Source organism: Garra rufa, chromosome 23, assembly GCF_049309525.1.
Source record: "Garra rufa chromosome 23, GarRuf1.0, whole genome shotgun sequence".
Lineage (NCBI taxonomy): Eukaryota > Metazoa > Chordata > Actinopteri > Cypriniformes > Cyprinidae > Garra > Garra rufa.
Window position 1 is genome coordinate 30,061,095 of NC_133383.1, and position 27,661 is coordinate 30,088,755.

The window sequence follows — 27,661 nt, forward strand, 5'->3', positions numbered from 1 at the left end:
CCATTGTGTATGAAATGTGCTATCTAAATGAAATAAAACTTGCCTATATGCTCCTCCTGGTTCAAAGATTTAACAAGAGGTCCTGCATGTCCGACATTTGGCAACACAAGCGGGCAAAAGTGAAGTTGATCCTTTAATCCGTGTTTCTTAGAGCTTTGCTATTAGTATAACAGTTTTATATATATGTTTTTTTTTAAAGAACTGTAATTAACCTTTGTTTGTTGTTAATCAAGCTACCCTATTTGGTATCCTATGGAATCCCATTTGTGCCAAATAAAATGAATGAAACTTTTGCGGAATCGAACAAAAAATACATTGACAAGTGAGAAAATAAACTCTGAAAATAAAAACACCCAATCTGAAAGTAGCCCACACTAATGGTGATAGGAGTATGTTAAAGAATATTAATTATAAAACACAGATATTTTACACATCAGAAGAAGAGTAGGGTTATTTGAGATGAGTAATCGGGAGGCTCACGGATCATCGTCAACATCTTCCTCGGCAGGACATTCGAGGCAGCCTGAGGTAAGTTTGTAATAACTAAGATAATAGAAAAATCAAGATATATGTTTTATTCCTGTGCAGAATGCAACAGTTGTGTCTTTATTTCGATTGTTAAAGTTTATGTTACGTATAGGTTTCTTATTTACATGTCTGTAGACTGCAGTGCACTTACGTTATGTACTTTGATTCAGTAAGTTACGTTACGTTGATTGCTCTTTATATCCCAACATTTTGTCAACTTGGAATTATAATTTTCTAAGCAATTTTGAGATATTCAGCTCCAAAGTTTTTGCACACCATGCCCCTTGGTAAATAGAAGCAAGTAAACAAGTTGTCACAAAATACAAATGTGAACAATTCAATTTTGATAAAAATTAGAGGAAGAACCTTATAATTCCAAGGTGATGATACGTAATATATTCAAGGATGTTGTATTTTTAGCAAAGAACTTAAAATGATCTTTATTCTGCAGCAAAGCTCAAACCTTGGTGGTGATGCTGCATTAGCTATATACAACAACATAGAGATGCTTAACCATTCGCTGGACAAAACCAGCATGAGTCAGGGGCAGCGCTCAGGACAGTGTCCAAATGTGGAACAAGACATGGCCAGGTTTCAGTTTATAGTCATGACTAAAAACAATGATACTTCCTGTTTGCAATACAAATTTTTCACATTCATTCCCTTATTAGATGATTTTATCCAAATCAACTGACTTACAATAGATTTGCATAAGGACTAGTCAGAGAAAATGATGAGGTCTACTGTTTCTGCTATCATGCTTTATTCACTCAGCAAATATCAGAGAGTAACTTTATTTGTAATGATTTTTTTGTCATTTGGGTTTTATGTTTCCAACTTACACTAAGTATTCGCTCACCTGCCTTGACTTGCATATGAACTTAAGTGACATCCTATTCCTAATCCATAGGGTTCAATATGACGTCGGTCCACCTTTGCAGCTGTAACAGCTTCAACTCTTCTGGGAAGGCTGTCCACAAGGTTTAGGAGTGTATTTATGAGAATTTTTTACCATTCTTCCAGAAGCGCATTTGTGAGGTCACACACTGATGTTAGACGAGAAGGCCTGGCTCTCAGTCTCCGCTCTAATTCATCCCAAAGGTGTTCTATCCGGTTGAGGTCAGGACTCTGTGCAGGCCAGTCAAGTTCATCCACACCAGACTCTGTCATCCATGTCTTTATATGGACCTTGCGTTGTGTGCACAGTCATGTTGGAAGAGGAAGGGGCCAGCTCCAAACTGTTCCCACAAAGTTGGGAGCATGGAATTGTCCAAAATGTCTTGGTATGCTGAAACACTTCAAAGTTCCTTTCACTGGAACTAAGGGGCCAAGCCCAGCTCCTGAAAAACAACCCCACACCATAATCTCCCCTCAACCTACACTTTGCACAATGCAGTCAGACAAGTACCGTTCTCCTGGCAACCACCAAACTCAGACTCGTCCATCAGATTTCCAGATGGAGAAACGCGATTCGTCACTCCAGAGAACGCGTCTCCACTGCTCTAGAGTCCAGTGGCGGCGTGCTTTACACCACTGAATGACCAGCACTCTCTTCCAATTTCGATACCATGGCTGAGGTGAGACCCTTGATCAAGTAAGGCTTCTCCCCAGTGTGAACTCTCATGTGAACTTTGAGGTTTCCTTGTTGAGAGAAACTCTTTCCACACTTAGGGCATATGAACGGCTTTTCTCCACTGTGAGTTCTAATGTGGCTGTTAAGGCTTCCTTTTTGAGTGAAACTTAGTCCACACTGCAAGCAGATATAAGGTTTCTCTCCAGTGTGAACTCTACTGTGCCTTTTAAGGGTTTCTTTTTTAAAGAAACTTTTTCCACCCTGTTGGCAGGTGTAAGGCTTCTCTCCAGTGTGAATTCTCATGTGGTTTTTAAGGTCTCCTTTTTTATTGAAACTATTTCCACACAGTTGACAGGTGTAAGGCTTCTCTCCAGTGTGAATTCTTATGTGCCTGCTAAGAGATCCTATTTGAGTGAAACTCAGTCCACATTGAGGGAAGATGTAAGGTTTCTCTACAGTGTGAATTCTACTATGCCTTTTAAGGGTTTCTTTTTTAGTGAAACTCAGTCCACATTGAGGGCAGATGTAAGGTTTCTCTCCAGTGTGAATTCTACTATGCCTTTTAAGGGTTTCTTTTTTAGTGAAACTTTTTCCACATCGTTGGCAGTTGAAATATCTCTCTCCAGTGTGAACACTCATGTGGACTTTGAGGTTTCTCTGTTGACAAAAACGTCTTCCACACTGTTGGCAGGTATAAGCAGGGTTTCCGCGGGGTCTTAAAAAGTCTTAAAAAGTCTAAAATTTAAAAATCAAAATTTTAGGCCTTAAAAAGTCTTAAATTCGCTGTTCTAGGTCTTAAATAATTTCACACAGGTCTTATTTTTCCGACGTCCATGTAATGAGCTAAAGCTCATTTAAATTCTCTTTTTGTTGTTTCCGTGGTGTTGTAGTTCTTTATTTCACTATTCCAAATATAATTTGCTGTATTTAAACTACAAATGAGACCAACATGCAATAGACCTTTTTCACAGAAACCGGAAATATGCAATCGCAGGGTATACAGACTTCCTGTGTAATGTCAACACAGCAGAAAGCCGGGTAATTTAAAATTAAAATGGAGAGAGTCTACACAACTTCCCTCACTGGTTTGCCAAAGATAACTTTTGCCGACCTGATAAGAGTCGTGGAGGAAAACTCCATCACAAAGAGGAACAAATTGGATAAAGGATATAAATAGGGTGACCAGACGTCCCGAAATCTAAGCTGCTGTCCCGAATACCGCTCTAATTGTCCCGAAAATTAAACTGGTCCGCAGCGAAATCAAAGTAAAAATTAATTTAATGTCTTGTGCAGAGTTCCATAAATACATCCTGGGAAAGACGGGAGTGCTGGCAGCAGTGAAAAGCTCTGCAAAATATGCTGATGTCGAGCCTCCACAACCTCGGTAGGCTATATAGCTCAAGTATGAATTTAAAGATATTGTTTCTATTAATTTATCTAATTCATCTAGGCTATATGCACAAAGACAATACGACCTTTTTGTCCCCTTTTTGCTTTATAGAGTAGATGAAGAGAGCACAAGTTGCAGCAGCCGTTAGGACAGTTGAAAGTGTAGGCAGAAGTCACGTGAAGAAGTCAGACCGGTCGAGGGCGAGGCACCGTGTTCAAAATAATACTTCTATAGCCTACGTATTAGGCTATATCAATTTATATGCATATGTACTTGTTAATAAAAATATGATTGGTTCATTAACTTCAGTTTGAAGTATAAAAATGCCTAATGTTACTTCTATATTATATGTAGACTACTTATAATTAAAACATGAAATTCATTTTCTTTATTATTCATTACACCCCCCCCCTCCGTCCCAAATTTCAACCAATCTCATCTGGTCACCCTAACTGAACCGATCTTAAGGGAAGGGGGTCTAGAAGACCTTTTGAGAACACAAATTTTGTGAACCAAAATAGGCACAATGGTTGATGCACCAAATGACTGAAGGGAGATTTGGAGTCACAATTGATCTTAACATAGCAAATAAACGAGCAACTTTAGGTAGCTTGGCATGAAACACTGAGACAGTGTAAGGTTCTACATGGTTTATTAAAAGACAACTCAATCATACAACCAATCTCACTTCTCCACTGGAAACAGTTTGTCCAATAGTGGAGGTCCTCACAGCAACATCTCTTCCTAAAAAGGAGAAAAAGTAGTGAGAAAGGCCACAAAGTCACAAATCAAGTGGAAATAGTTACTGCGTGCACTTACTCTTCCTGCCACAGCTTTGCTCACAGGAGCCAGAAGAGGGATGGCACACCGCTGTACTGCAATGGATGAAGATCTGAAAGAGAAAAGGGTTAAGCCATAGAATCCATTAAAGAGTAATATTAGGGGTTCAGGAAGAGCTGAGAGCATACGGTTTCCTGCAGAGGAGCCAGTGATGCTGGATCAACAAACGTGAACATCTTGACAACGAAGCGCTTGTAGTGGGTTGGGAACTGAAGACCAGACGCTCTAGTCACTGGAACCAGTGCGGTCAGGTAACGGTCATCATAGTAAGGGCATCTGAAGAGGAAAGAGGCAGTTAGAGAGTTCCTCACAGCAGACTAGCTGGATAAAGACTGTCGGTAGACTCACCCATCAATCAGAAGATCCCACTGGGGTAGGCTGAGTGGACTGGGGGTTGATGTCGCCCAACAACGTCCCAGCATCAGGACAAGGTTGGGGTCAGTCCTCTCCAGAATGCGCACCTCAACATACACAGGCTCTCGCAGGACTTTCGTGACGGGATAATCAGCAGCACCGTAGTAGGACGTGTAGGCCTCATCCCCTGAGGAACACTGGGGTTTAACCACAGTCCACTGCAACCTGGACTTTAAGACTGAAGACAAGTCTTACCTTCTGCGCAACCTTTGGTGACACATTGGCCATTGGCCAGTCTAAGCTCCACTCTGAGAGGTCCAGGAGCAGCTACTGGTGGAGGTGCAGGAACACTGTTGACCTCCACAACCAGAGCTTCCACAGCAGTACCAGAGTACCTACACTGGAAGAGAAGCCTGGACAACAAACGGTCAACTTGTAGAGTTTGTCAGAGATGGTACTTAAGATAAAGGGTATGAGTCACCTACTCAAAATGGCTGTCTCTCGTAATGGAACCAAACGGACCAACGCCTACTTCATACGAGGAGGTCATTCTGTTTTCATACACCACATATCCACTGTCCTCCTGCAAATATGAACACTGTTGGCATCCAGCCCATCATAAGCCATGCAGAATAAAGCCAGAAGCATCTCCTCACCATCATACTTGTGCCACATGCGGTGACAGGGAACTGGTATATAGCAAAGAAAGGTGTAGAGTCCACAGGAGCGCAAGGTGGTTCACTTCCACCCACTAGACGGACCGAATCCAGACTCAGTCGAGGCAGCGTAACATCTCTAGCCACCACTACCACAAACTGACCATCTCTAATACACTGGACAGTCACTGGAATGACATACAAGAGTAGATTAATGTGGGTAACAAACATTAACCAAATTTCATCAGATTCAAAACTCTTACCTGCTTTCCCATAGTAACACTGTTGTCCGTTAAAGCAGCAGTTGATAGCCTCACACTCAGCACCACTGATACCAGGTTGTCCACATTGGATCTGCTCATAATCAGCTACAGCACATTTGTCAACAGGCTCGGCCTTCACTGGCTGCTGAAGCTGAAACTTCTGAGGAACCTGCTGAGCAGATTGTTGTTGAGCTGACTGTTTAAACCGATGGTCAGACGGCTGGAACATCAGAGCTTGAGGATTCTGAGCTGGAAAACCCATTTGAGGAAGAGCACTGCAAAAAGAACAAGCCAAAACACATAGTGTTTGGAAATAACATAAATTCCACTTTCCTGCCATTACTAAACAACTGAGCATAGTTTCAGGAGGCCTTGGACTGCTATTTATACTCTGCAAATGAATAGCCGTTATCAACCACACCCCCTTTAATCAAGAACCATTACAGCTGCTCTGACTAATTAACTTTAACTTCACATTTGATTGGATGTTCTTGAACAACAGTGGCTGCATCTTACTTAGTATTTTTGTCTTGATTCTAGTGAAAATTTCTACAAATTCCTAAGTTAAGATGCATTTAAAATGCATCTTGATTTAAAAATATTTTACTTACCCCATTGCCAGATAATTTTAACTGTTTCCAGGGAGAAAAAACTAAATTAAGTGCATTTTGCAAAAAACAAGATTAAATATCTTAAATACATCTTACGGGCAAAAACGCTGTTTTTTCATGCAGCTGTGAAGTTTGAGATTTAGGTCTTTGTGTTTTTTCAGAAAACAGCCAAACATCACTGATAAGTGTTTCTTTTATAGCACTTTATCTATTTGTATCAATAGATTTCAATTACAATACATATTTTTAAGGCCAAGAGTTTTTTTCTCCTACACTGAGCCATAAATCTCCACTTCAGCAGCACTTACACACACCACACTTTACATTTGTATTCTGTCTATATCCTGAAGGTTTTTACAGAGGGATTTGTTCATATTAGCTTGATTTTATAAAACATTTTCTCCCCAAAATGGTAAGAAATACATGTTTTTTGTCTGTTCAAAGTTTTTTCCTGAATTATGGAGTGATGAAATGATATACCCCAAAATCCCTCTGTAAAAGCATTTGACACTATGTCAAAAAATTAAACAAGAATTTTGAAACTGACTTCATCCAGTGTTTAGATTTCTGGACTAGAAATGTATGCAAATAAACACATATTTCATATTATCAATGTAATCGATCAACTGGGTCAGTAAGGCGATAACTATTAGTTGTCTTTTTTACCCTATTCACTGGCAGTGTCTCGCCTTAATTTACGAATTTTTAGAAATTTTGACTAGAAACAAGATAAAAATACTAAGATAAGGCTTTTTTTTCTTTTTTAAAAGATAGCCATCTCATGGGGGGTGGTGCAGATGTACATGATTATTGTCAAATGCTCATTAATATTCTTAAGGGATAACTATGAATATGTAGGAGTTCAGAAAGACTGGATTCAATAAAACAAAGAATTTTAAATAAGAGTACTGTTTTTTTTTTTTTTACGTACTTGAATTTAACATGTCGAGCCGGAGGAGAGCGAACAGGAGCCGCTGCGCACGCACCCGCACCCCGCGATCGTTATGTCCATCCACTGCACACATGCACGCGCTCCAGAGCACACTGCATTTTACTTCATCACCACTGAACAGCCATGAAGTTACAATAGCGCACGAATGATCCAACTCCTTAAAACAAGCTACAGGTGTCAAGAATCACAGAGGAACTTTTCCTTTTCAGCAATGGGATCAAAGTTACTGGCCTTAGTTCAGTGAATCGGCCCACCCTCTGTGTTCATCCCCTCTAGTGGCCCTCCATATGGGCAATGCTGCATAATTGGGTCAACAGTGTGTGCCTGCATTGGCTGTTTCTCTAATATGACTGACAGGTGCTTTATGATCCATTTGCCTCACTTTTAAACCTCTGAAAAGTGGAGTATTGCCATATTGTGGTGCAAGTTTGGCTCTTAAAACACAATCAGTCTGACAAGATAAAATAAAGCCATTACAGCACAGACTATTAATCCGAATAAATTACACTAGTGAACACCATACACACTTGTGCAGTTTGTAATTTTACCATTAAGCACATTCATTTACATTACTGGACCTGGACCTTAAGTTGTTCAGAGTAATTGTTAGTCTTGAGAATTTTTGGAAGTACTGAACATATAAATTTTTCCACTAAGAGTTTATCCGGGACGTCCTAAAACGCTTAACGTGGCTTAATGTACGTAAAAAACTACCAGGAAACCCCAAATTTCTGTCAAATCTTACTTGGAACAAACACTAACTACTATCAAAAAAACGAGTCCTTATTCCACAGATAAAGTGAATAATATCACGTTAAGCGTTTTCTCCCCCATAGAAGCCCGTTGTAAGGAAACTGCTTAACGTGGTTTAACTTACCTTAACAGCGACCAGGGAAGACCAAACTTCTGTTAAATTTCACTTATAATAAACACTTGCTGCTCTCAAAAGAACGAGCTCTTATTCAGCATATAAAGTGATCGCCCCCCATAGAAGTCCATTATACAAAAAAAAAAGCTTAACGTGGCTTAAAATTTTACTTATAATAAACACTTTCTGCTCTCAAAAGAACGAGCTCTCATTCAGCATATAAAGTGACCGCCCCCCATAGAAGTCCATTATACAAAAAAAAAAGCTTAACGTGGCTTAAAATTTTACTTATAATAAACACTTTCTGCTGTCAAAAGAATGAGCTCTTATTCAGCGTATAAAGTGAATAATATCACGCTTTTCTCCCTATAGAACTCCATACAGGAAAAAGCTTAACATGGTTTGTTATAATGGACTTCTATGGGGGGCGATCAAATTTATATGCTGAATAAGAGCTCGTTCTTTTGACAGCAGCAAGTATTTATTATAAGTAAAAATTTACCAGAAGTTTGGTTTTCCCTGGTCGCTGTTGAGATATGTAAACCACGTTAAACTCTTTCCTTATAATGGGCTTATTTGGGGGAGAAAACGCTTAACGTGATATTATTCACTTTATCTGTGGAATAAGGGCTCGTTCTTTTGATAGTAGATAGTGTTTGTTCCAAGTAAGGTTTTACAGAAACTTTAAGCGTTTTAGAACGTCCCGTTTATCCATAACTTTCAAGGTAAGTAACATAGCTAACGTTAGAGAGCAATCAGGCTAACAAATTACTAGTGTGTCCACTTAGACCGAGGACTAGGGTTATAAGGTTATGTATGGATAGTATAGAGGACATGTACAACTTTATTAAAGCAATATAACAGTCGTGGTCTTGATGTTACAAACAATCTTGCTCGATGTTTTCGCCATCTTTGTTGTTTAACTGGTTACCGGCATACTGGGGCGGAAATAGGTTTACACAGCAATTGCGTATTTCCGGTGCAAAATACAGAAGTTGTGAGAAAGGTCTATAGCCCAATCAGCTTTCTGTTATTGGCGCGAGTCTCTCTCGGATTGTACCGCAGAAGTAAAATGGATTTAACTTTTTAGCTATGGGGAAGTGCAAGTTTAGCGATACTTAGCTTGAAAAAACTGAATATAGGGCTTGGCTAAGGCCAGTTGCTAACAACTGTAGATTTTTTTTCTCCCCCTGCGGAAGTTACTGCGTCTTCAGACAGAATCGCAGTAGCAGAATACAGGTCAAAATACCTTTTTCTATATATAATGTTCTCAATAATAATAATAAATATAGGCCGAGCTAGCTGACCGCCAGCCTTGGAGATACTTTTAAAATGTTTTTTTTTTTTTTTACTTGCCCGACCGAACAAACTGCCTGATTAAAACTGAAGTGACAAAAACAACTAGCGAAGCATCGAAAGGCAAGAAAGATTCATATTTTAATACATTCAACGTAAACAGAAATTGATAATGGATAGTGTATTTCTGGTCTATTTGTAACATACTTTAAAACAAATGAATGTAACAGCACTCTAAAGAAACACACTGAGGTAAAAATTTCAAATGTATAGTTTATTTATAGCATGATATAGTTCAGTAATATAACAAGTGAGCTTTTTGCTGAATATTCTCACAATTACAAATGTTACATTAATTGTAGCTCAATAAACAAGTAGTTAGTCAAGTAGTTACTTACATATTAGACAAAATATTTACTGTTTTGTTCTGTTTCACCAACGAAAATAGTTCCAAGCAAGGATCGCAGCAGAAGCATTCTCCTAGCAACGTTCTGCTATGATTCAGCGTTTTGCTCGAATCAGTTGAAATAACTCGCTCATGAAGTGACTTACCGCCACCTGCTGGTAGTTTAGTGTGTTTAAAAGTATGCCTCCACACCCAACATTTCTAACTAATATATTTATAAATCAATAAATGTATTTAAAACATTAATCTCACTTTTAATTTTGCAGTGTAAATTGTGTAATCTCACTGCTAACAGCCATTTAGAATTTATTGATAAATTCATAAAATAAATTTCAAAGTTAATGCATACATTTCAAAAGTAAAAAAAAGGCCTTTATAAAGGTAAATCAAATATGCAGATTTAAGATGTAAAAGCTAATAGTGCACTGATGAAAATATTTCTTCAGAATTTTTTTTTTTACATCAGATATTTCTAGTGGTACTTTTATGGGGATATTTTGTGTGGAATAGTATCTGCTGATATGAAAAGTTCACTGTATATCGTAGTAATAAATTTAATTTATGACAGCCATGAAATTGTGTTTACTTTTTACATTGAACACATTAAATATTACATATATGCATGTAATATAATATCTATTTCCATTACAGGTTTCGGTCTTAAATTTCATATAAGGTGGTATTAAAAAGGTCTTAAAAAGTCTTAAATTTCACTTGTTCATATCTGCAGAAACCCTGTATAAGGCTCCTCTCCAGTATGAATTCTCATGTGGTTTTTAAGGTCTTCTTTTCGACTGAAACTATTTCCACACAGTTCGCAGGGGTAAGGCTTCTCTCCGGTGTGAATTCCCATGTGTCTGTTAAGGGTTCCTTTTTGAGTGAAACATAGTCCACATATGGGGCATATGTAAGGTTTCTCTCCAGTGTGAATTCTTAAATGGATTTCAAGGCTTTCTTTTTTAGTGAAACTCTTTCCACACTGTTGGCAGATGAAATTACTTCTATATTCTGTCTTTTGAATTCTCTTTTGTGTAGCCTGTTTAGTTTGTGAGCAACTAAACACATTTTCTCCAGTTAAATCATGTTTTTTATACTGATCTTTGTCTTCTATTTCATTTAGTTCTTCACTTTCCTTTTTCAGCAGCATCAGGTCTAAAGCAGAAAGAGACCAATACTAGTTAATCCCATGTTAATGGCACCTAGTAGCAAAACATCAATACATTTCAAAACAAGGGACAAACGGGGTTTGAGCGAGGACTGGAATTGAATACGACAGCATTAAGCTTCTGAAAGATGAGTTTTCTGCAATCCTCTTTTCAAGGTTGTTAACTCGTTACTTTCTTCAGGAAATGTCCCAAATACATTTCAAGCTGGGAGTTATCAAAGCCCTTATGAAAAATGGCAGTTACCAACTGTTATCATGCAATTTTTAAACAGTCCCTCCAAGATTTAGAATTTCTGCGATTTGCAGAATTTAACCGTATCAAATCTTTATCAAATAACGATTCAGTGGAGCTTGCAATTTTTCTAATTGCTGCAGATTTTGGGCCTGAGGTGGCACGAGATGTAATTGCAAAATGTATTCAGCCAAAGCCCACTTCAAATCAATCACACATTCTCTCTAATACACACAGATCTGTGTAATACTTCCATCAACCAGTTCAGTTTATCCACACTGCCTGTATGCTGAGTAAAATAGGTATATACTCTGTAAACAAGCCCAAAATACATGGAATGAGTGAAGGAGATGAATTAAAATGTAAATTCACTCTCTGACAGCAGGTGCTGCTTATGAATCAGCAGATATAGTGCAAGGTTACCCCTGTAGAGACAACAGGTGTGCTACTTTTTGACATGTTTGAGAAGAAAGGAAGTCAAACAGCTTTTATGTTTTCAAATTGCTCTTCAGATTGTATTCCATTCAGTATTTATCAAACCACTAAAGACTATATTCATTTTATGTATTCTTTAAAATGTTTTTAGTTATTTTAGTTATATTATAAAACATCAACTTGCTATTAGCTGTGTAAAGCTAGAAATAATTCAATAATAGTCCATTTTTGTTGTTGTTTTTTATAATGGAACGCTTTTATCTTAAGACTAAATATGAAAGACTATAAATATAAAAATATGATACAACAGGCATTATAGGGTTAAGTGGAAAATACATAAGCCTCTTTTTGTTTTTCTCAGTGTTTTATACATTACAGAGCCGAATGGTTCTTGAAGTCAGAAAAGTAATAAAAAATACTAGAACAATGTTGTCTGGTATAATTTCACTGTAAAATATTGCTGCAAATCAGTCATTTGAGGAGAACAGAGCAATTATAGACAGATCTCAAATTTCATTAGCAGATCTCAGCTCTCATCAGTTTTAGAGAGAAACTGTATTTGTGAGCTATTTCAGTCAGGATTTAAGCACCAGCAGTACATAAACTGTGCTTATTAAAGCTGCAAATTACTAGTTTTTGGCATATAACTGGGTTACATACATTTCTTCAGGTGCTGTTAGATCTTTTTACAATACAGACCATGCCATTCTCTAGGGTTAAGCAATGTTTTGGTATTTATGGACAAGAATTAGCATGGTTTAAAGGGATATTTTTACCCCAAAATTTTAGTTTCCCCATGAATTACTCACCCCCAAGGCATCCTAGGTGACCCTCTTTTTATTATGACACTTTTTAAGTTAATGACGTATGAAGAACAGACCCTAGAACAAACTGTTGTGTTTATATGTATACATTGTTAACACTGTTTATTTACCTTGGTAACTGTAGTTTATGTAACCCCAAAATCCCACTCTTTTTCCACTGTGTTATTTTGTACATTTTAAAATGACTCAGTGGCTCATATCAATTTACTAACTTTACTGAATTAAAAAATTATAATTTGGGACAACTGTAATCCCTGCTGAAAAAACAGCATATGCTGGTTAGGCACGTTTTGGTGCTGGATCAGCATAAACCAGCAAAGGACCAGCATAAACCAGCATCCAGCACCAAAACATACCTAACCAGCATATGCTGTTTTTTTTCAGCAGGGATAGCCTTATTTTACTGATTTTACTGGTCATATTCTTACAGTTTATGTTAAGTGGGACAGTACTTTTGTGTGGGTCATCCATTTTTTAAATATATATGGGTTGCCAAACCACTGATTTAGTATCATTTCTGTAGAGCTGCACATTTTAATAGAGATCAAATGAGTGAGCCGAGTTGTGAGAATGAAAACCAACCTGTTTGTTCCTCAGTATCTTCATGTTTGACTCTGAATGCTTCTTCAATCTTCATGTCTTCACTCTCCTCTTTAAAAAAGGTCATTATAATAGTGTGTGTTCGGACACTTTGTCTGTTTAAGATGAGAAGAATTAACAAAAAGAAAAATGAATACAAACTGAATATCTGGGTGCATTTCAATCAGATCCCTAGTTCAGGGACACTGGTAAAGGACTCAGTTAGAGTGAGAATTAATCATTTAAATTACCTGAGAGAGAAAAAAAGAAACCTAGCACTTACATTTATAAAGGGACACACATTATATAGAAAGTTTACATTGTAATAAGATATAAAGAACACTCATTTGTATGTTATTTTTGAATAAATTACACTTTAATGAAACTTGCGGTTTGTAAATGTCATTATTGCATTTACACTGTTTTGAGCAGCAGGTCTCAATTCGAGCGAAACAGTGAATCATTTAGCAAAGCATTGATTCAGTTGCTTTGCTGCCCATTTGGTCACATGTCTTAGCGATCTCTATTGCCTAGCACTACTTAAAGGTTGTATCAGCGATTTCTAGCCTAAAACATAAAGTGTCAATTTCAGCTGACCTTTCTTCACGATCCGCTCGCTGCCTGCCCCATAAATTGTCTGTGAAAAAAACGCGTCTCTCTGGTCAGCCTAGGGTCCGAGATATGCCAAAAAAACAATCGGCACTACCAACCTTTCCACAGATAAACAAACATTGTTCCAACCAATCAGCGTCAGGGGTTTGGTGTTGTGGACTTTCCTACTGGTGCAGGGATGCGAGGGAGGCGGAGCGAAAGTCCACAACACCAAACCCCTGACACTGATTGGTTGGAACAATGTTTGTTTATGTGTGGAAAGGTTGGTAGTGCCGATTGTTTTTTTTGGCATATCTCGGACCCTAGGCTGACCAGAGAGACGCGTTTTTTTCACAGACAATTTATGGGGCAAGCAGCGAGCGGATCGTGAAGAAAGGTCAGCTGAAATTGACACTTTATGTTTCAGGCTAGAAATCGCTGATACAACCTTTAATCTAGCCATTCATATTGTATATATGATTACAGTCACAATAATTTGAACAATTATCTCTTTACAGAGTTCCCAAATGTCAATGGATGCATTGATGGAACCCACACACCTGAAAATGGTGCAGACAATTTCAGTAAATAACGAGTTTCATCTTTTCAAATGGAAAAAGTGCTCCATGCAGGCCTGTGGACAGACTATCATCTTTGGAGGCTCTATAATAGATACACCCTACAATGGTGGATTCACAATACTAAAGTGATCTATTTGAAAATGACATTTCATGTAGCATCACATGTCTGTTAAAATTTGTTTTGCAGTTTCATGTCATCTTATGTCCTTCTACTGTTGTTTTAGCAACCTGCCACTCAGTCTCGACTGCACCCCACTGAGGCTGACAGAACAAACAGGTGGATAACTGTGCCACAACCGTGACAAACTCAGCAAAATGAGTACAGATGACTTAGAAGCTGCTCTTGCCAGTCACAGAGCTTTAATAACCAAGAGAAGGGCAGTCTCCGTAATATGGCCACTTTTAAAATCAGACTTGTTACTGTAGAGGAGGTTGTTCTGTATGAGAAAGCAGAAGTTGAACATGTTTTTGGATTAAATGAATACAATTGTCTGAGGAAGTGTTTTATTGATACAATGTTTGTTTTCATATGAAAAAATAACATATTTAGACCCCGTTTACACGAAGGGAAGACGCAGATATTTCCCTGCGGTTTGGCCTCTCATTTACACGAAAACCCTGTTTTTATCACAGAAAACTATTATTTCTAAAAACTCCCGGCCAAAGTGGATGAATTTGAAAACGCCGTGTTCACGTTGTAGTGTGGACTGTGAAAACGGAGGCTTTTGAAAACGATGACGCATATTTATAGTCATGTGACGCATATTGTACCAATAGATATCTATGTTTACACCAGTGATGTTAATTGTGCCTGTGCTATTCACTGTAACACTGCTGCTAAAGAGATTTTCCTTGTACACTCTTCAAATTACAGTCCTAAAATGATGACAGAAATTTACTCACAGTTGCTGTCCTGCAAAACATGACGACAACTGCTTTTCAGATAAAATATGAATGAGCGTGATATAGACGCATCAGTGGATGATGAGATATTTCCGTAAATTATCCCCCCAGAAGAACTGCGTGAAAACTTATTACGTCTCTATAATTTTGGAGGCTTTACGCATGCGCAGTAAGGCGAATTTGATGTTTTCCTAGGTTTCAGTGTGGATGAGAAACGTTTGGAAAACGCTTGGAAACGCTAGTGTGGACGGAGAGCGTTTTAAAATGAAAACTCTGTTTTCAGATGTATCCAGATTAATGTAAACGTAGCCTTAAAGGAGAAATTATTTTTAACTCTAGGCCCAAATTATGTGTTATCAAAAAGATTAACGTAAACATTCAAAATATTCATTTTAAAATTTAAAATTCCATTTATCTTTCTGCTGATTTTCTAAGGCTCTTTAATAAATGTCTTTTGCAGTAATTATTCCTTAGGCACATCTGTTTAAATAATCAGTCATCTTTTATGTGTGATGCTCTTGATGTTTCTGCCTCTTTAATTGTTGTCATTGTTGATGCTAATGAAGACTTGAGTTGTGTGTGAATGTGCCTTTCCCTGATCTCTGTGATCATGAGTGCTATAGTTCTGCTGATTGTTTTAGAGCTGCTGAAACTCAAGACTCTGAGCGATTGAACTAGAACTGATCACATCCTTTGCACACTGTGTTTAAGCTTGTGATCTGAGAGCTTTGTCTTCACCTGTAAGAACGGCCTCCCATAAAACTACAGTGATCCAGTGCTTTAGTCAGTCTGGATGACCACAGAGACACACAGTACCAATTCTATTAAGAATGCATTAATCAGTTTTTCAATATTTAATCTTATTGTCTTGTCATAATTATCCGCAGCCCAAAAGGTTTCATGCTGCTACAACTAGACAGTGGAAACCTTGGCTCAACTCGCCTCCCCCCCAAAACAAGAACACCAGTAATATCTCACACCCAAGTTCCGGGTAAGACCTACGTTGTACATAGATTATTTGTTGTTATGGATTAGTGGTTAAATTAATATGAACAATAAACCTTATGTTTATCTTATTTAGGAAACACGGTGTAAACCCCCTTGTAAAAAAAATCCACAGGATTCCAATAAAAAAATGTCTTATATCTTGAATCCTTTAGGAATTTTGAAGAATTCTACTTTTTCTATTGTATCTTTTAATAACCATTCGTTTTTGTAGTTTAAGTCCACCTTGATGTACATGGTTTATTGTTGTGTAAACAGCATTAGTGCAAACATTTCAAAGGAACTAATAAGAATGATGAAACAAAAGAAAAATTTAAATGCTCTGGTGTAATTTCAACTGTATTTTAATTTCGTCAATTGAATTACTTTGAAATTGCTTTTTTAGCCTTTAGCTGATAATCATTACAGGCTTTCACCAAGAAGAAAAGTTAAAAAGCAATAAATTTTTTACCTGTAGTTCCTCAAAAATAGTTGTGGTTGCAACAAAGTGGTTGCCAAGCAACACACAGGCAACAAACTGATTGTTGTATGTTTGTAGAGCAATTTACAACAGCTTTGAATGTGGCACAACCAATCAGAATCAAGGACTGGAATTGTCAGTTTTATACTTTTTGTTTGAAACTCTTTCCAGGGGGGGATCTGTTAGGCTTCTCTCTATTGTGAATTTTCATGTGCCTGACGAGGTGTCCTTTTGGAGTGAAACTCTTTCCACACTGTTGGCAGGTCAAAAGGCTCTCCAAAGTGTGACTTCACCTGTGTGCATAAAACGTTTGTTTTTGATTGAAACGTTTCCCACACAGATGGCAGGTGGTTTTCTTCCCAGGGTGAACTTTCATGTGGTTTTAAAGTTGTAATTTAATGCAGAAACTCTTTCCACACTGTTTGCAAGTGTAAGGCCTCTCTCCAGATTTAACTCTCAGGTAGACTGCAAGGTTTCCAGGATTACTGAAACTTCTTCCACATGTTTGCGGTTGACAGGCTTCTCTCCAGTGTGAATTTTCATGTGGACTTTAAGGTTTCCAGAATTACTAAAACTGTTTCCACACTGACAGCATGTGAAAGACTTCTCTCCAGTGTGAATTCTCATGTGACTTTTAAGGTGTCCTTTTTGAATGAAACTCTTTCCACACTGATGGCAGATGAACGGCTTTTCACCAGTGTGTATTTTATTGTGGACTTTAAGGTTTCCTTGGTGATTGAAACTCTTTCCACAGTGAAAGCAAGTGAAATAACTAGTTGCTGTCTTTTGAGCTCTTTTTTGTGTAGAATTCTTTTCAGGCTGTAAGGAAGAAAAAGATTTTTCTTCAGTTGTGAAATCATGAAGATCCTCATACTGATCATTCTCCTTAAATGCATTCAGTACTTCTCTCTCCTTTTTTAGTGCTGTTAGGTCTAAAGTGGAAAAACAAATAAAAGTTAACCCCAGTTAAATGGCACAAAGCAATCAACATCAAATCATGTAGATACATAATGCATGTATGATAAATCCTACACCAGGTTGTCCAAACTTGCTTGTGATTGGTTTAGCTTAAACAAAATTCTGTCATTAATTAATCACCTTGTTTGTTGTTTCAAACCTGTAAGACACTGGTTTCAAACTCAACTCTTGGAGGGCCACAGCTCTGCACAGTTTAGCTCCAAACCTAATCCAACCCACATGATCCAGCTAATCGAGGTCTTCAGGATTACTAGAAACTTCCAAGCAGGTGTGAGTTGGAGTTGTTTGGAGCTAAACTCTGCAGAGCTGAAGCCCTTCAGGAATTGAGTTTAAGACCTCTGCCTTTTGTGTGTTTTTGGAACACAAATTAAGATATTTTATTAATCTGAGAGCTTTCTGACCCTCTATAGACAGCAAGGTCCTTCCACATTCAAGGTCCAGAAAGGCAGTAAGGTATACAATGTTCTTGAATTAGTCAATGTGACAACCATAATTATATGAAGCTACAAGAATACTTTGTGTACAAAGAATACATCTGCAGTACTTTGATGCCATATGTCGATCGTCTGAGCGGTTCTGCTTAAAGTGCAACGCATTTATACATTTCACCCTCTGTTGAAATAAAAGCGGTAACTTCTCCTCACTACCTCTTAGAAAAAAAGTAAAATAATTAAATATAGATTCTGGTTAACCAATCGATTTTTAAATAGTTTAAAAAAAAACTGCAATAGTTAGGTGAATCATTTTTTTCTCCCACCCCCTAGTCCTTACTTGGGTCTATGGAGGGTCAGAAAGCTTTCCGAAGCACTTGGACAACTGTCGCATCTGGTGTAGACATGGTGTTACATGTTTTGAACAACATGAGGTTATGCAACAATTAATGAACTTTTCATTTTTAGGTGAACTATCACTTTAATTGGGGTTAGAGCTCTGTAGGACAATGGTCCTCCAGGAGCAGGATTGGACACCCCTGTCCTATATCCATATAGGACAGGGGGGCACAGTTTAGAAAATTCAACACTGAGATTCATTCACAGTCGAGGAATTAGCTGAGAGCATGACCTGAATTTCAGGACAGGATTGCAGATACTGTGCATTATTCAGCTCATTCCCGCAGGTTCCGCATTTATAATACGATGACAGATGATGCAATATATCATTTGCATGTGCTTTTGAGTCTTTCCAATTTGAAGTGAAACTGAACTCAATATAGTACTTGCACACTCTCTTATAGCCCATTTTCTGTGCGCCCACAACTAGAGCCCTGCATTTCAGCCCAAGCCTGACGGGCCCCGAATTATTTATGCCCGCCAAGCTTTGGGGCAATTTTCACATCATAGCTCGGGACGGGCATCGTAACAGTTTTAGGTTTCTCCTTATTTTTATATTTTAGACATGCCTCAATTACGGTGATGAAAAAGATTTGCCGTGCTGTTGGAAACAACATGAGATCACACTACTACAACTGTCAAGACCGTCTTGCACATCCACTTGGTCATTACTTGTAAAACACAAACAAACTTGAATTTAACAAAAAAAAGACTAGTTGGACTAGGGCTGTGCAATATGGTGGAATAATCCCTCCTTCTAAATGAAAGAGCCATCCGCTGATTAATAAAGTCATTGCATCACTGCAGCAAAACCTGTTAGAAACCTAAGGGCTAGCATGTTACGACTGTGCATTGGCTGATCTAGCCTGATAAATAAGCTTTTTAAACGCTATTTGAGCATCAGAAACAATAGTCATGGGCAGTTCATTTTAGATTTTGTCACTGATTTAAAATATGTAATTTATTTGTGAGTTTAGTGAGCAGTTTTTGCAGATTTCAGGATCTGAAACAGCGCATAACTACAGAATTGAGTTATGTTTTGCATAATGTCTCAGCTGCACTTGAAAGCAGTATTAGTATTTGATTGTCCACTTTAATTGCTACACTCATGAATATCATTCATGTAATATCATATGAGTGAGTTCAGCTATGAGAATGAAAACCAACCTGTTTGTTCCTCATTATTTTCATGTTTGCCTCTGAATGCTTCTTCAATCTTCATGTCTTCACTTTCCTTTTTGATACACATTTTCGTTTGTTCCTCAGTATCTTCATGTCTGACTCTGAATGTTTCTTCAATCTCCATGTCTTCACTCTCCTCTTTAATTGATGCCATTTTCTTTGTGTTTGGCACTTCGTCCTGTTTAAGATGAGGATGAATTATTCTCAAAAATAAAAGCCAACGAAATCTCTGGGTGTGTCTCATTTAGCTCCCTAGCTCAGAGATCAGCACACGTGAGTCAGTCAGAGAGATAGTTAATGGTCTTAACATGACAAAATATAAACCATTAAAACATACAAACTAAATATTAGATATTTATTATTTTAATATTTAAATTCAGTTATTTGTACATAATTTGATAGATTACACTTGAAAACATTTGCACGTGGTCTGTTAAAGTTATCTAGTAAGGGAGTCAGTCACCTGAAGGAACAAAATTATATAGAATTAGCATATTTGTATTAAGACTTATATTTTGGTATTTACTGATTTGGAGATTATATTTAGTAACATGAAACATTTGCAGCTGGTTTGTAATAGTTGTTGTTGCACATGTTTGTGTTTGTTGTTCTCGTTGTATTTCCAGTGTTTTGAGCAGCAGATGTCGTCAGTGTGCGGTGATTCGAGCGATTCAAAACAGTGAATCATTTTGTGATGCATTTGATTCAGTTGACTCGTGTTTCGAAAGAAATCCGTTTCTCCATTCGCTATTTGCCCGTGACTGACTTCGTGTTAATGATAAACTGATGAAGGATATAGAGAGCGAATACAAACGCACATTTTCTGTTTACTCACACAAAACGACCATCATTATGTCAGTAGGTAAGTAATTATGTAACACTTTAAATGATTAAAAGCACATACCTTTCTTCAGCCGAATCAAACAGGCAGGAGCGCGGCGCAGCCTTATGACATCATATCGCCAAAACAAAATAAAAGTCATGTGCGCTAACACATAGCATTTTACATTAGAAAACTAATCTAAATAATAAGGTCTAGAAGGAATTGAAGGCATGAATTGCAAATCTGTTAAACCCAAAAACTGTTAGTAAAGTTGAGCTTTATCAAGTATTTAAGCAAGTGTTCCATTCATGATAAACTACAGAGCATTTGTGATATTCTTAATGAAGGAAAAACTCCAGTATCTTGGTCTTCACATTACAGGGTTGGAAAGAATTACTGAAAATGTCATACTCATGAAGAATTTGTGAAAAAAAATTTCAGACCTCCCAAACTCCCAAACTGATCACATAAATTGTTTCATTGGCCCAATTGATTTTTTTTTCTGCTAATTGAATTTCATCAATTGTGGCAACAATCTGTTAACATTGGTTCAATGAGAAATAATCTGTTGAGCAGGTTGGAAAAAAAACAAATAATCTGGGGAAATGTAAATTACATGTTATTAACATAATTAAAGCCACTGTCAATGCAATCCTTACAAAACCTCTATTAAAATACACTTTAACAAAATAAATATAATGAACCAAATATAATTGCCTTTATAGTCCTGTACATTTTGGAAAATATACTGATTTTACATTTAGAAACAAGACTTCTAATATTAAATGTTATATTCAAACGAACAGGACTTTTATTTTGGCCCGCTGGGGTGACGTCATAAGGCTGCTGCGCTCCTGTCTGTCATTCGGCTGAAGAAAGGTAAGTGCTTTTAATCATTTAAAGTGTTCAAATAGTTGTATATAAAACTGTGAAATGAATTATTACCGAGTGTAAGTCTATCATTATTTAGCTAGTGCATTAACGAAGGTTAATCCTGCACACGAGTAACCTCCTCGTATCTGAACCAGTTTATCATAAACACAAATTCAGTCTCTGGCAAGTAGAGATGATGGAGAAACGGAGCTTTTGGAAATTAAGAGTCAATTGAATCAATTGATTCGCAAAATAATTTAGTTTTTCCAATCACCACACGCTGATGCCCAAAACTGTGGAAATACTACGAAAATAACAATCATGTGAACCTGTAATACAACAAATGTAGCATGATGCTATTTCAGTAAAGACCAAGTTTAATGCAAATAGGAATCTTCTGTGTGGTTTTTTTTTTTTTTTAATTTCAGTGTTTTTTATTATTATTATTCTGATCTTAAACAGGACAAAGTGTTCAAACACACAGAAAAACTCCTAAATCGACTGAGATCCATGTGACACACTATTATAAAGATGGCGTTTATTAAAGAGGAGAGTGAAGAAATGAAGATTGAAGAGACATTCAGAGTTGAACATGAAGATACTGAGGAACAAACAAAGATGGCGTTTATTAAAGAGGAGAGTGAAGACGTGAAGATTGAAGAAACATTCAGATTTAAACATGAAGATACTGAGGAACAAACAGGTTGGTTTTCTCACTCATTTGATCATTATTAAAATGTCCAGTTCTACAGAAATGAATGATATTCATGAGTGTAGAAATCACAGTGGTGTGTCAACAGACAAACGCAAGACATTATGCAAAACATAAATTAATTCTGTAGTCATGCGCTGTTTCAGATCCTGAAATCTGCAAAAACTGCTCACTGAACTCACAAATAAATTACGTATTTTAAATTAGTGACAAAATCTAAAATGAACTGCCCATGAATATTGTTTCTGATGCTCAAATAGCGTTTAAAAAGCATATTTATCAGGCTAGATCAGCCAATGCACAGTCGAGGTAGTTGTATTGTCCAATCCCTAGTAAGGACATTATTAAAATAGTTCATGTGACATTAGTGGTTCAATCATAATTATATGAAGCTACGAGAATACTTTTTGTGCAGAGAAGAAAACAAAGTTAACTTTATTCAGCAGTTCTTCTTCTCTGCGTCACTCTAGTGCAATTTTGGAGAGTATCACGATGCATGTGTGCATTTTAAAATGATGACTGAACCACTGATGTCACATTGACTAATTCAAGGATGATCTTACTATCTTTCTGGACCTTGAATGTGGACGGACATTGCTGTCTGTGGAGAGTCAGCTCTCAGATTTCATCCAATATCTTATATTTCATAATTTGTGTTTCAAAGATGCACAAAAGCCTTACGGGTTTGGAACAGCATGGTGTTTAATGACAGAATTTTCATTTCCATGTGAACTAACCCTTTAAAGCTAATCAGTGTCTTTAGAAAACTTCAGACACTTCTAGCAGATAAATTGGGTCAAGTTGGAGCTAAACATTGTAGGATACCACAACCGAGTTTGAACACCTTGGTGTAGGATCTAACATACATGCATTATGTATCTACATGATTTGATGTTGACTGCCTTTTAACCGGGGTTAACTTTAAATTTGTTTTTTTCCATTTTAGACCTAATGGCACTGAAAGAGGAGAGAGAAGTACTGAATGCATTTGAAGAGAAAGATCAGTTTGAGAATCTTCATGATTTTATAACTGGAGAAAAATCTCTTTGTTCCTTACAGTCTGAAAAGACTTCTACACAAAAAAGAGCTCAAAAGACAGCAACTAGTTATTTCACTTGCTTCCATTGTGGACAGATTTTTAAACACAATGGAAACTTTAAAGCCCACATTAAAAAACACACTGAAGAGAATCCTTTCCTCTGCCAACAGTGTGGAAAGAGTTTCACTCAAAAAGGACACTTTACAAAGCACATGAGAGTTCACACTGGAGAGAAGCCTTTCCTCTGCCATCAGTGTGGAAAGAGTTTCACTCAAAAAGAACACCTTAAAGGTCACATGAGAATCCACACAGAGAAGAAGTCTTTCACATGCTGTCAGTGTGGGAACTGTTTTAGTAACGCTGGACACCTTAAAGTCCACATGAAAATTCACACTGGAGAGAAGCCTGTCAACTGCAAACAGTGTGGAAGAAGTTTCAGTAATCCTGGAAACCTTGGAGTCCAGATGAGAGTTCACCCTGGAGAGAGGCCTTACTCCTGCAAACAGTGTGGAAAGAGTTTCAGCATGAAATTACAACTTTAAAACCACATTAAAGTTCACACTGGAAAGAAAACCTTTACCTGCCATCTGTTTGTGAAACCTTTCAATTGAAAACAAACATTTTATGCACACAGGCGAATTCACACTTTGGAGAACCTCTTTATCTGCCAACAGTGTGGAAAGAGTTTCACTCAAAAAGGACACCTTGACAGTCACAAGAAAATTCACAATAGAGAAAAGCCTAACAGATCCCCTCAGTGCCCTGCTGAAAAAATATGCTTTATGGTTAATGCTGGCCATTTGCTGGTTTATGCTGGTCCTTTGATGATTAATGCTGGTTCTTTGCTGGTTTATGCTGGTCCTTAGCTGGTTAATGTCTGTTCTTTGCTGGTTTATGCTGGTCCTTTGATGATTAATGCCTGTTCTTTGCTGGTTTATGCTGGTCCTTTGATGATTAATGCTGGTTCTTTGCTGGTTTATGCTGGTCCTTAGCTGGTTAATGTCTGTTCTTTGCTGGTTTATGCTGGTCCTTTGATGATTAATGTCTGTTCTTTGCTGGTTTATGCTGGTCCTTTGATGATTAATGCTGGTTCTTTGCTGGTTTATGCTGGTCCTTAGCTGGTTAATGTCTGTTCTTTGCTGGTTTATGCTGGTCCTTGACCAGCAACATGACCAGCATTAACCAGCAAAGAACCACCATAAACCAGCAAAGAACAGGCATTAACCAGCAAAGAACCACCATAAACCAGCAAAGAACCACCATAAACCAGCAAAGAACCACCATAAACCAGCAAAGAACAGGCATTAACCAGCAAAGAACCACCATAAACCAGCAAAGAACAGGCATTAACCAGCTAAGGACCAGCATAAACCAGCAAAGAACAGGCATTAACCAGCTAAGGACCAGCATAAACCAGCAAAGAACAGGCATTAACCAGCTAAGGACCAGCATAAACTAGCTAAAAACAGCACCAAAACATACCTAACCAGCATATGCTGTTTTTTTTTTTGTTGCGGAAAGAGTTTCAAACAAAGTATAAAACGGACAGTTCTGGTCCTTGATTCTGATTGGTTGAACCACATTTAAATGTGTTTCAAATTGCTCTACAAACACTCAACCTTTTTGTTGCAACCACAACTATTTCTGAGGAACTACAGTTAAGGTCAAAGGTTTTCACACAACCCCTGGCAAAAAGTTTGGAATCACCACACTTAGACGTTGTTCATCCATTTTTTTTCACTTCATAACAAATAAACAAATCACAGAAATGACACAAAACTATTTTTTGTTTAATAATTCAACATTCTGGCTATGTGAAACATACCTCAAACAAATGAGACTAAGCTCTTTTAATTAATGTAAAATTATTTTCCATATCAAGTACAGGAAATAAAGTATGGAATCATTCAATGTTGAGGTAGAAAATAATGGAATCATTAACCAAAAAATATTATAAATGAGTTGGATAATTTGATCGTTTTCTTCAGGCAGTCATCTTTATATATTTCATTAGAATAGCACAAGACAAAAGATCCAGCATCATCTTCTTCACTATTGCATATGTGTGATTCATCACTGAATATCACTTTCATCTAATCATCCACACTCCATGACTTCTTCTCTTTAGCCACTCTAATCTTTTTTTCTTTTGTTAATGTGTTAATGCTGGTTTTCATTTGGCCTTTCTACATGTAAATCTAATTTTATTCAGCCGGTTTTTTACAGTTATGTCACACATATCGACTCCTGTTTCTGCCCATTTGTTCTTCATTTGTTTCCTTGTGCATTTTCTATTTTTAAGGCAATTTGCTTTGAGTTGTCCATCTTCACGCTTTGATGTCTTCCTTGATCTGATCTCCATTTTGTTAATACTTACACCAAATTTTAGAAACAATTTCCAACTTAGACCCAACTTCTTTTGCCACACTCCATGATGGATTTCCATCTTGAAGGAGTTTTATCATCCTTTCCATCATTTCAACTGACAGCTTTCTTGTTGGGGGACACGTTTCCTTACAATTAGCCAAGTTCAACAGCTTGTTAACATCTGTGAGCACTCTCTTTTAACTGCTGGCTAATTAGCATTTTAGATATGTTCAGATATTTATTTCAGAAATACAAATTACAAGATGATTCCATATTTTTTTCTTCAGCATTGAATGATTCCATAATTTTTCCCCTACTTCTTTTGGGAAATAATTTTCCATTAATTAAAAGAGCTTAGTCTCATTAGTTTAAGGTATGTTTCACACAATGTTGAATTAATGAACAAAAATAGTTTTGTGTCATATCTGTGATTTGTTTATTTGCAATGAAGTAAACAAAAAGAGTGAACAACATCTAAGTGTGGTGATTGCATACTTTTTGCCAGGGGTTGTAGTTATTGCTTTTTCTTTTTGGTGAAAACCTGTATGATTACAAGCTAAACAGTAAAAAAGCAATTTCAATGTAATTCAATTGACTAAATTGAAATACTGTTGAAATTAAAACAGCATTTGTTGATTTGTCTTTTCTTTCATCAATCTTATTAGTTCATTTAAATGTTTGCACTAATGTTGTCCAGGTTACAAAACAATGAACCATGTACATCAAGCTGAGCTTAAACTGCAAAAACTAATGATTATTATGCTGCGTTCATGCCATATCGTAATTACTGTAATTTTGAGATGACAACAAATGACGTCCTACTCGGAGCTGTTCATATCCTCGGACTCTGAATTATGCCTTTACTATTTATGCAACACTATCAATGCCTAAACTGAGCCTATGTTGGTCAGGTGGTACACTGTAAAAATTTTCGTTTTTGAAAAATTGTGGAAACTGACAAATAAATATTGACTCAATTAATTGCTTCCCAATAATTATCCCCAAACAAAATAATGCATTGAAGTAATTGTAGCTGAAGGTCTGAAGTTAAAATTAAAAATATATATTCGCCAAACATATTAAAATGTGCTCAGCCAATCTACCAAGCAGAAGTGAACAATCTGATTTAGCTGAACAAGCTTTGCAGCAGAAAAGGCCAATACGCATGCGCATGAGAGAAACCATTGGTGGAGTGAATTCAAATTCCTGTGAGCGGGAGAACGAGAAAGCTGAGACGATGCTGAGGGCGACAGAACATCATTTACAGACGGATTTTCTATCCTTAAAGTTATGGTGAGTACTGAGCTTTGTATTTATTAAGTCATGAGTCACGTACATTACATTGTATTTTGCCGAATAACTGAATTCACGCCTTTACCTCTTGGGTAAGGTTAGGGGTGTGCGACATATAACGTTATCGTCTTTGATAATTTTGTTTTATCAATGTGGGCTTTCACATTATCCTGTATATCGCAAAAACCAAAAAACAAGCCTGACAGAGTGCACTACACAAATTCATTAACGTTATGTGTGATGAAGATTAAGTTAGACTAGTGAGGAAGCGCGTTTACAGTGCGTTTTGTCACTGCATGATTGATTAGTCTATTAAAATGCATGTAACGCTAGATTGAGCACATATGATATGATATGGGGAGGGGGAGAAAATATATTTAAGTAATTTCAAAATCAGTATCACGCGAAGAGTGCCACGTTTTCCGCCAAAAAGCCACATGATTGCAAATTTGATATTGGTTTTATACAACAGTTCAATAAACAAGAAGTTAATATTAAAGGACTTGCATTTTAGACACAACAATGCCTGTTTTTACTTTATTTCGCCAACTAGATGCAGTTTCATGAGCTCAGAATACCTTTTGTGAGAATTGTAATATTCAGTGGCAATACACTGAACATTGGTTGAAGTAATCTCAGATAAATTAATACATTTTATACTGTAGAAAATTTACTGTGTATTTATAATTTTAAAGTATTTTCATGTTATGTTGGAGATTTCATTAAAAAATAATTAAAATGTGGCAATGTATCATCATTTAATATTTTTTTTTTCCTTTTCTTTTGGTACAACAGGGAATAAACAATTCAGTAAGGTTGCTTTAGCAATAAATATTTACCGATATACATATTTGAATTAGGTAAAACAAAAAATGTATGCTACCACAATTGAAAATATTTAATTGGGCCAATAACATAGTTTGGTATACTTATTTGTTTTCAATTGGCTCAATATATTATTTCTCATTGAGCCAAAGTTAACAGACTGTTGCCACAATTGATAAAATTCAATTAGCAGAATATCCAATTGGGCCAATTGAAAAGTTTAGATG

General features: G+C 36.9%; 4 protein-coding genes across 4 annotated transcripts in view; 1 reads left to right on the forward strand and 3 right to left on the reverse strand.

The window, feature by feature from the left end:
- LOC141299002 (uncharacterized) overlaps positions 1–2,936 on the reverse strand; it is a 110,983-nt gene extending 108,047 nt beyond the window's left edge. The window contains exons 1-2 of the mRNA XM_073829285.1: positions 2,911–2,936; positions 2,130–2,816 (exon numbers count right to left, since the gene is read on the reverse strand). Coding sequence (XP_073685386.1) covers positions 2,130–2,816; positions 2,911–2,936 — 713 coding nt within the window. The remainder of the gene's footprint in view (positions 1–2,129; positions 2,817–2,910) is intronic.
- Positions 2,937–4,161: 1,225 nt separating this feature from the next.
- On the reverse strand, positions 4,162–5,858 carry LOC141299301 (zona pellucida sperm-binding protein 4-like). Its single transcript, XM_073829657.1, has 8 exons — positions 5,605–5,858; positions 5,342–5,529; positions 5,171–5,268; positions 4,941–5,098; positions 4,680–4,872; positions 4,460–4,607; positions 4,311–4,383; positions 4,162–4,235 (listed from the first exon to the last, which is right to left on the reverse strand). The coding sequence occupies exons 1-8, from the start codon at positions 5,831–5,833 to the stop codon at positions 4,162–4,164; spliced, it is 1,161 nt and encodes a 386-aa protein (XP_073685758.1). The 5' UTR covers positions 5,834–5,858.
- A 9,784-nt stretch (positions 5,859–15,642) lies between these two features.
- Positions 15,643–19,657, reverse strand: LOC141299310 (uncharacterized). Its single transcript, XM_073829666.1, has 2 exons — positions 19,488–19,657; positions 15,643–17,444 (listed from the first exon to the last, which is right to left on the reverse strand). Exons 1-2 carry the CDS (start codon positions 19,654–19,656, stop codon positions 16,969–16,971), a joined length of 645 nt encoding a protein of 214 aa, XP_073685767.1. The 5' UTR covers position 19,657; the 3' UTR covers positions 15,643–16,968.
- Positions 19,658–21,664: 2,007 nt separating this feature from the next.
- On the forward strand, positions 21,665–23,874 carry LOC141299308 (uncharacterized). Its single transcript, XM_073829663.1, has 2 exons — positions 21,665–21,901; positions 22,857–23,874. Exons 1-2 carry the CDS (start codon positions 21,730–21,732, stop codon positions 23,489–23,491), a joined length of 807 nt encoding a protein of 268 aa, XP_073685764.1. The 5' UTR covers positions 21,665–21,729; the 3' UTR covers positions 23,492–23,874.
- Positions 23,875–27,661: the final 3,787 nt, after the last annotated feature.

Coding starts and splice junctions, on each gene's coding strand:
- LOC141299308 (XM_073829663.1), top strand. CDS start 21,730: ATGGCGTTTATTAAAGAGGAGAGTGAAGAAATGAAGATTGAAGAGACA. Junction 21,902..22,856: donor AGATACTGAGGAACAAACAG/GTTGGTTTTCTC, acceptor TTTCCATTTTAG/ACCTAATGGCACTGAAAGAG.
- LOC141299310 (XM_073829666.1), bottom strand. CDS start 19,656: ATGGCATCAATTAAAGAGGAGAGTGAAGACATGGAGATTGAAGAAACA. Junction 17,445..19,487: donor AAATAATGAGGAACAAACAG/GTTGGTTTTCAT, acceptor TTTCCACTTTAG/ACCTAACAGCACTAAAAAAG.
- LOC141299301 (XM_073829657.1), bottom strand. CDS start 5,833: ATGTTCCAGCCGTCTGACCATCGGTTTAAACAGTCAGCTCAACAACAA. Junction 5,530..5,604: donor GTGTTACTATGGGAAAGCAG/GTAAGAGTTTTG, acceptor ATGTCATTCCAG/TGACTGTCCAGTGTATTAGA. Junction 5,099..5,170: donor ACGAGAGACAGCCATTTTGA/GTAGGTGACTCA, acceptor TTTGTTGTCCAG/GCTTCTCTTCCAGTGTAGGT.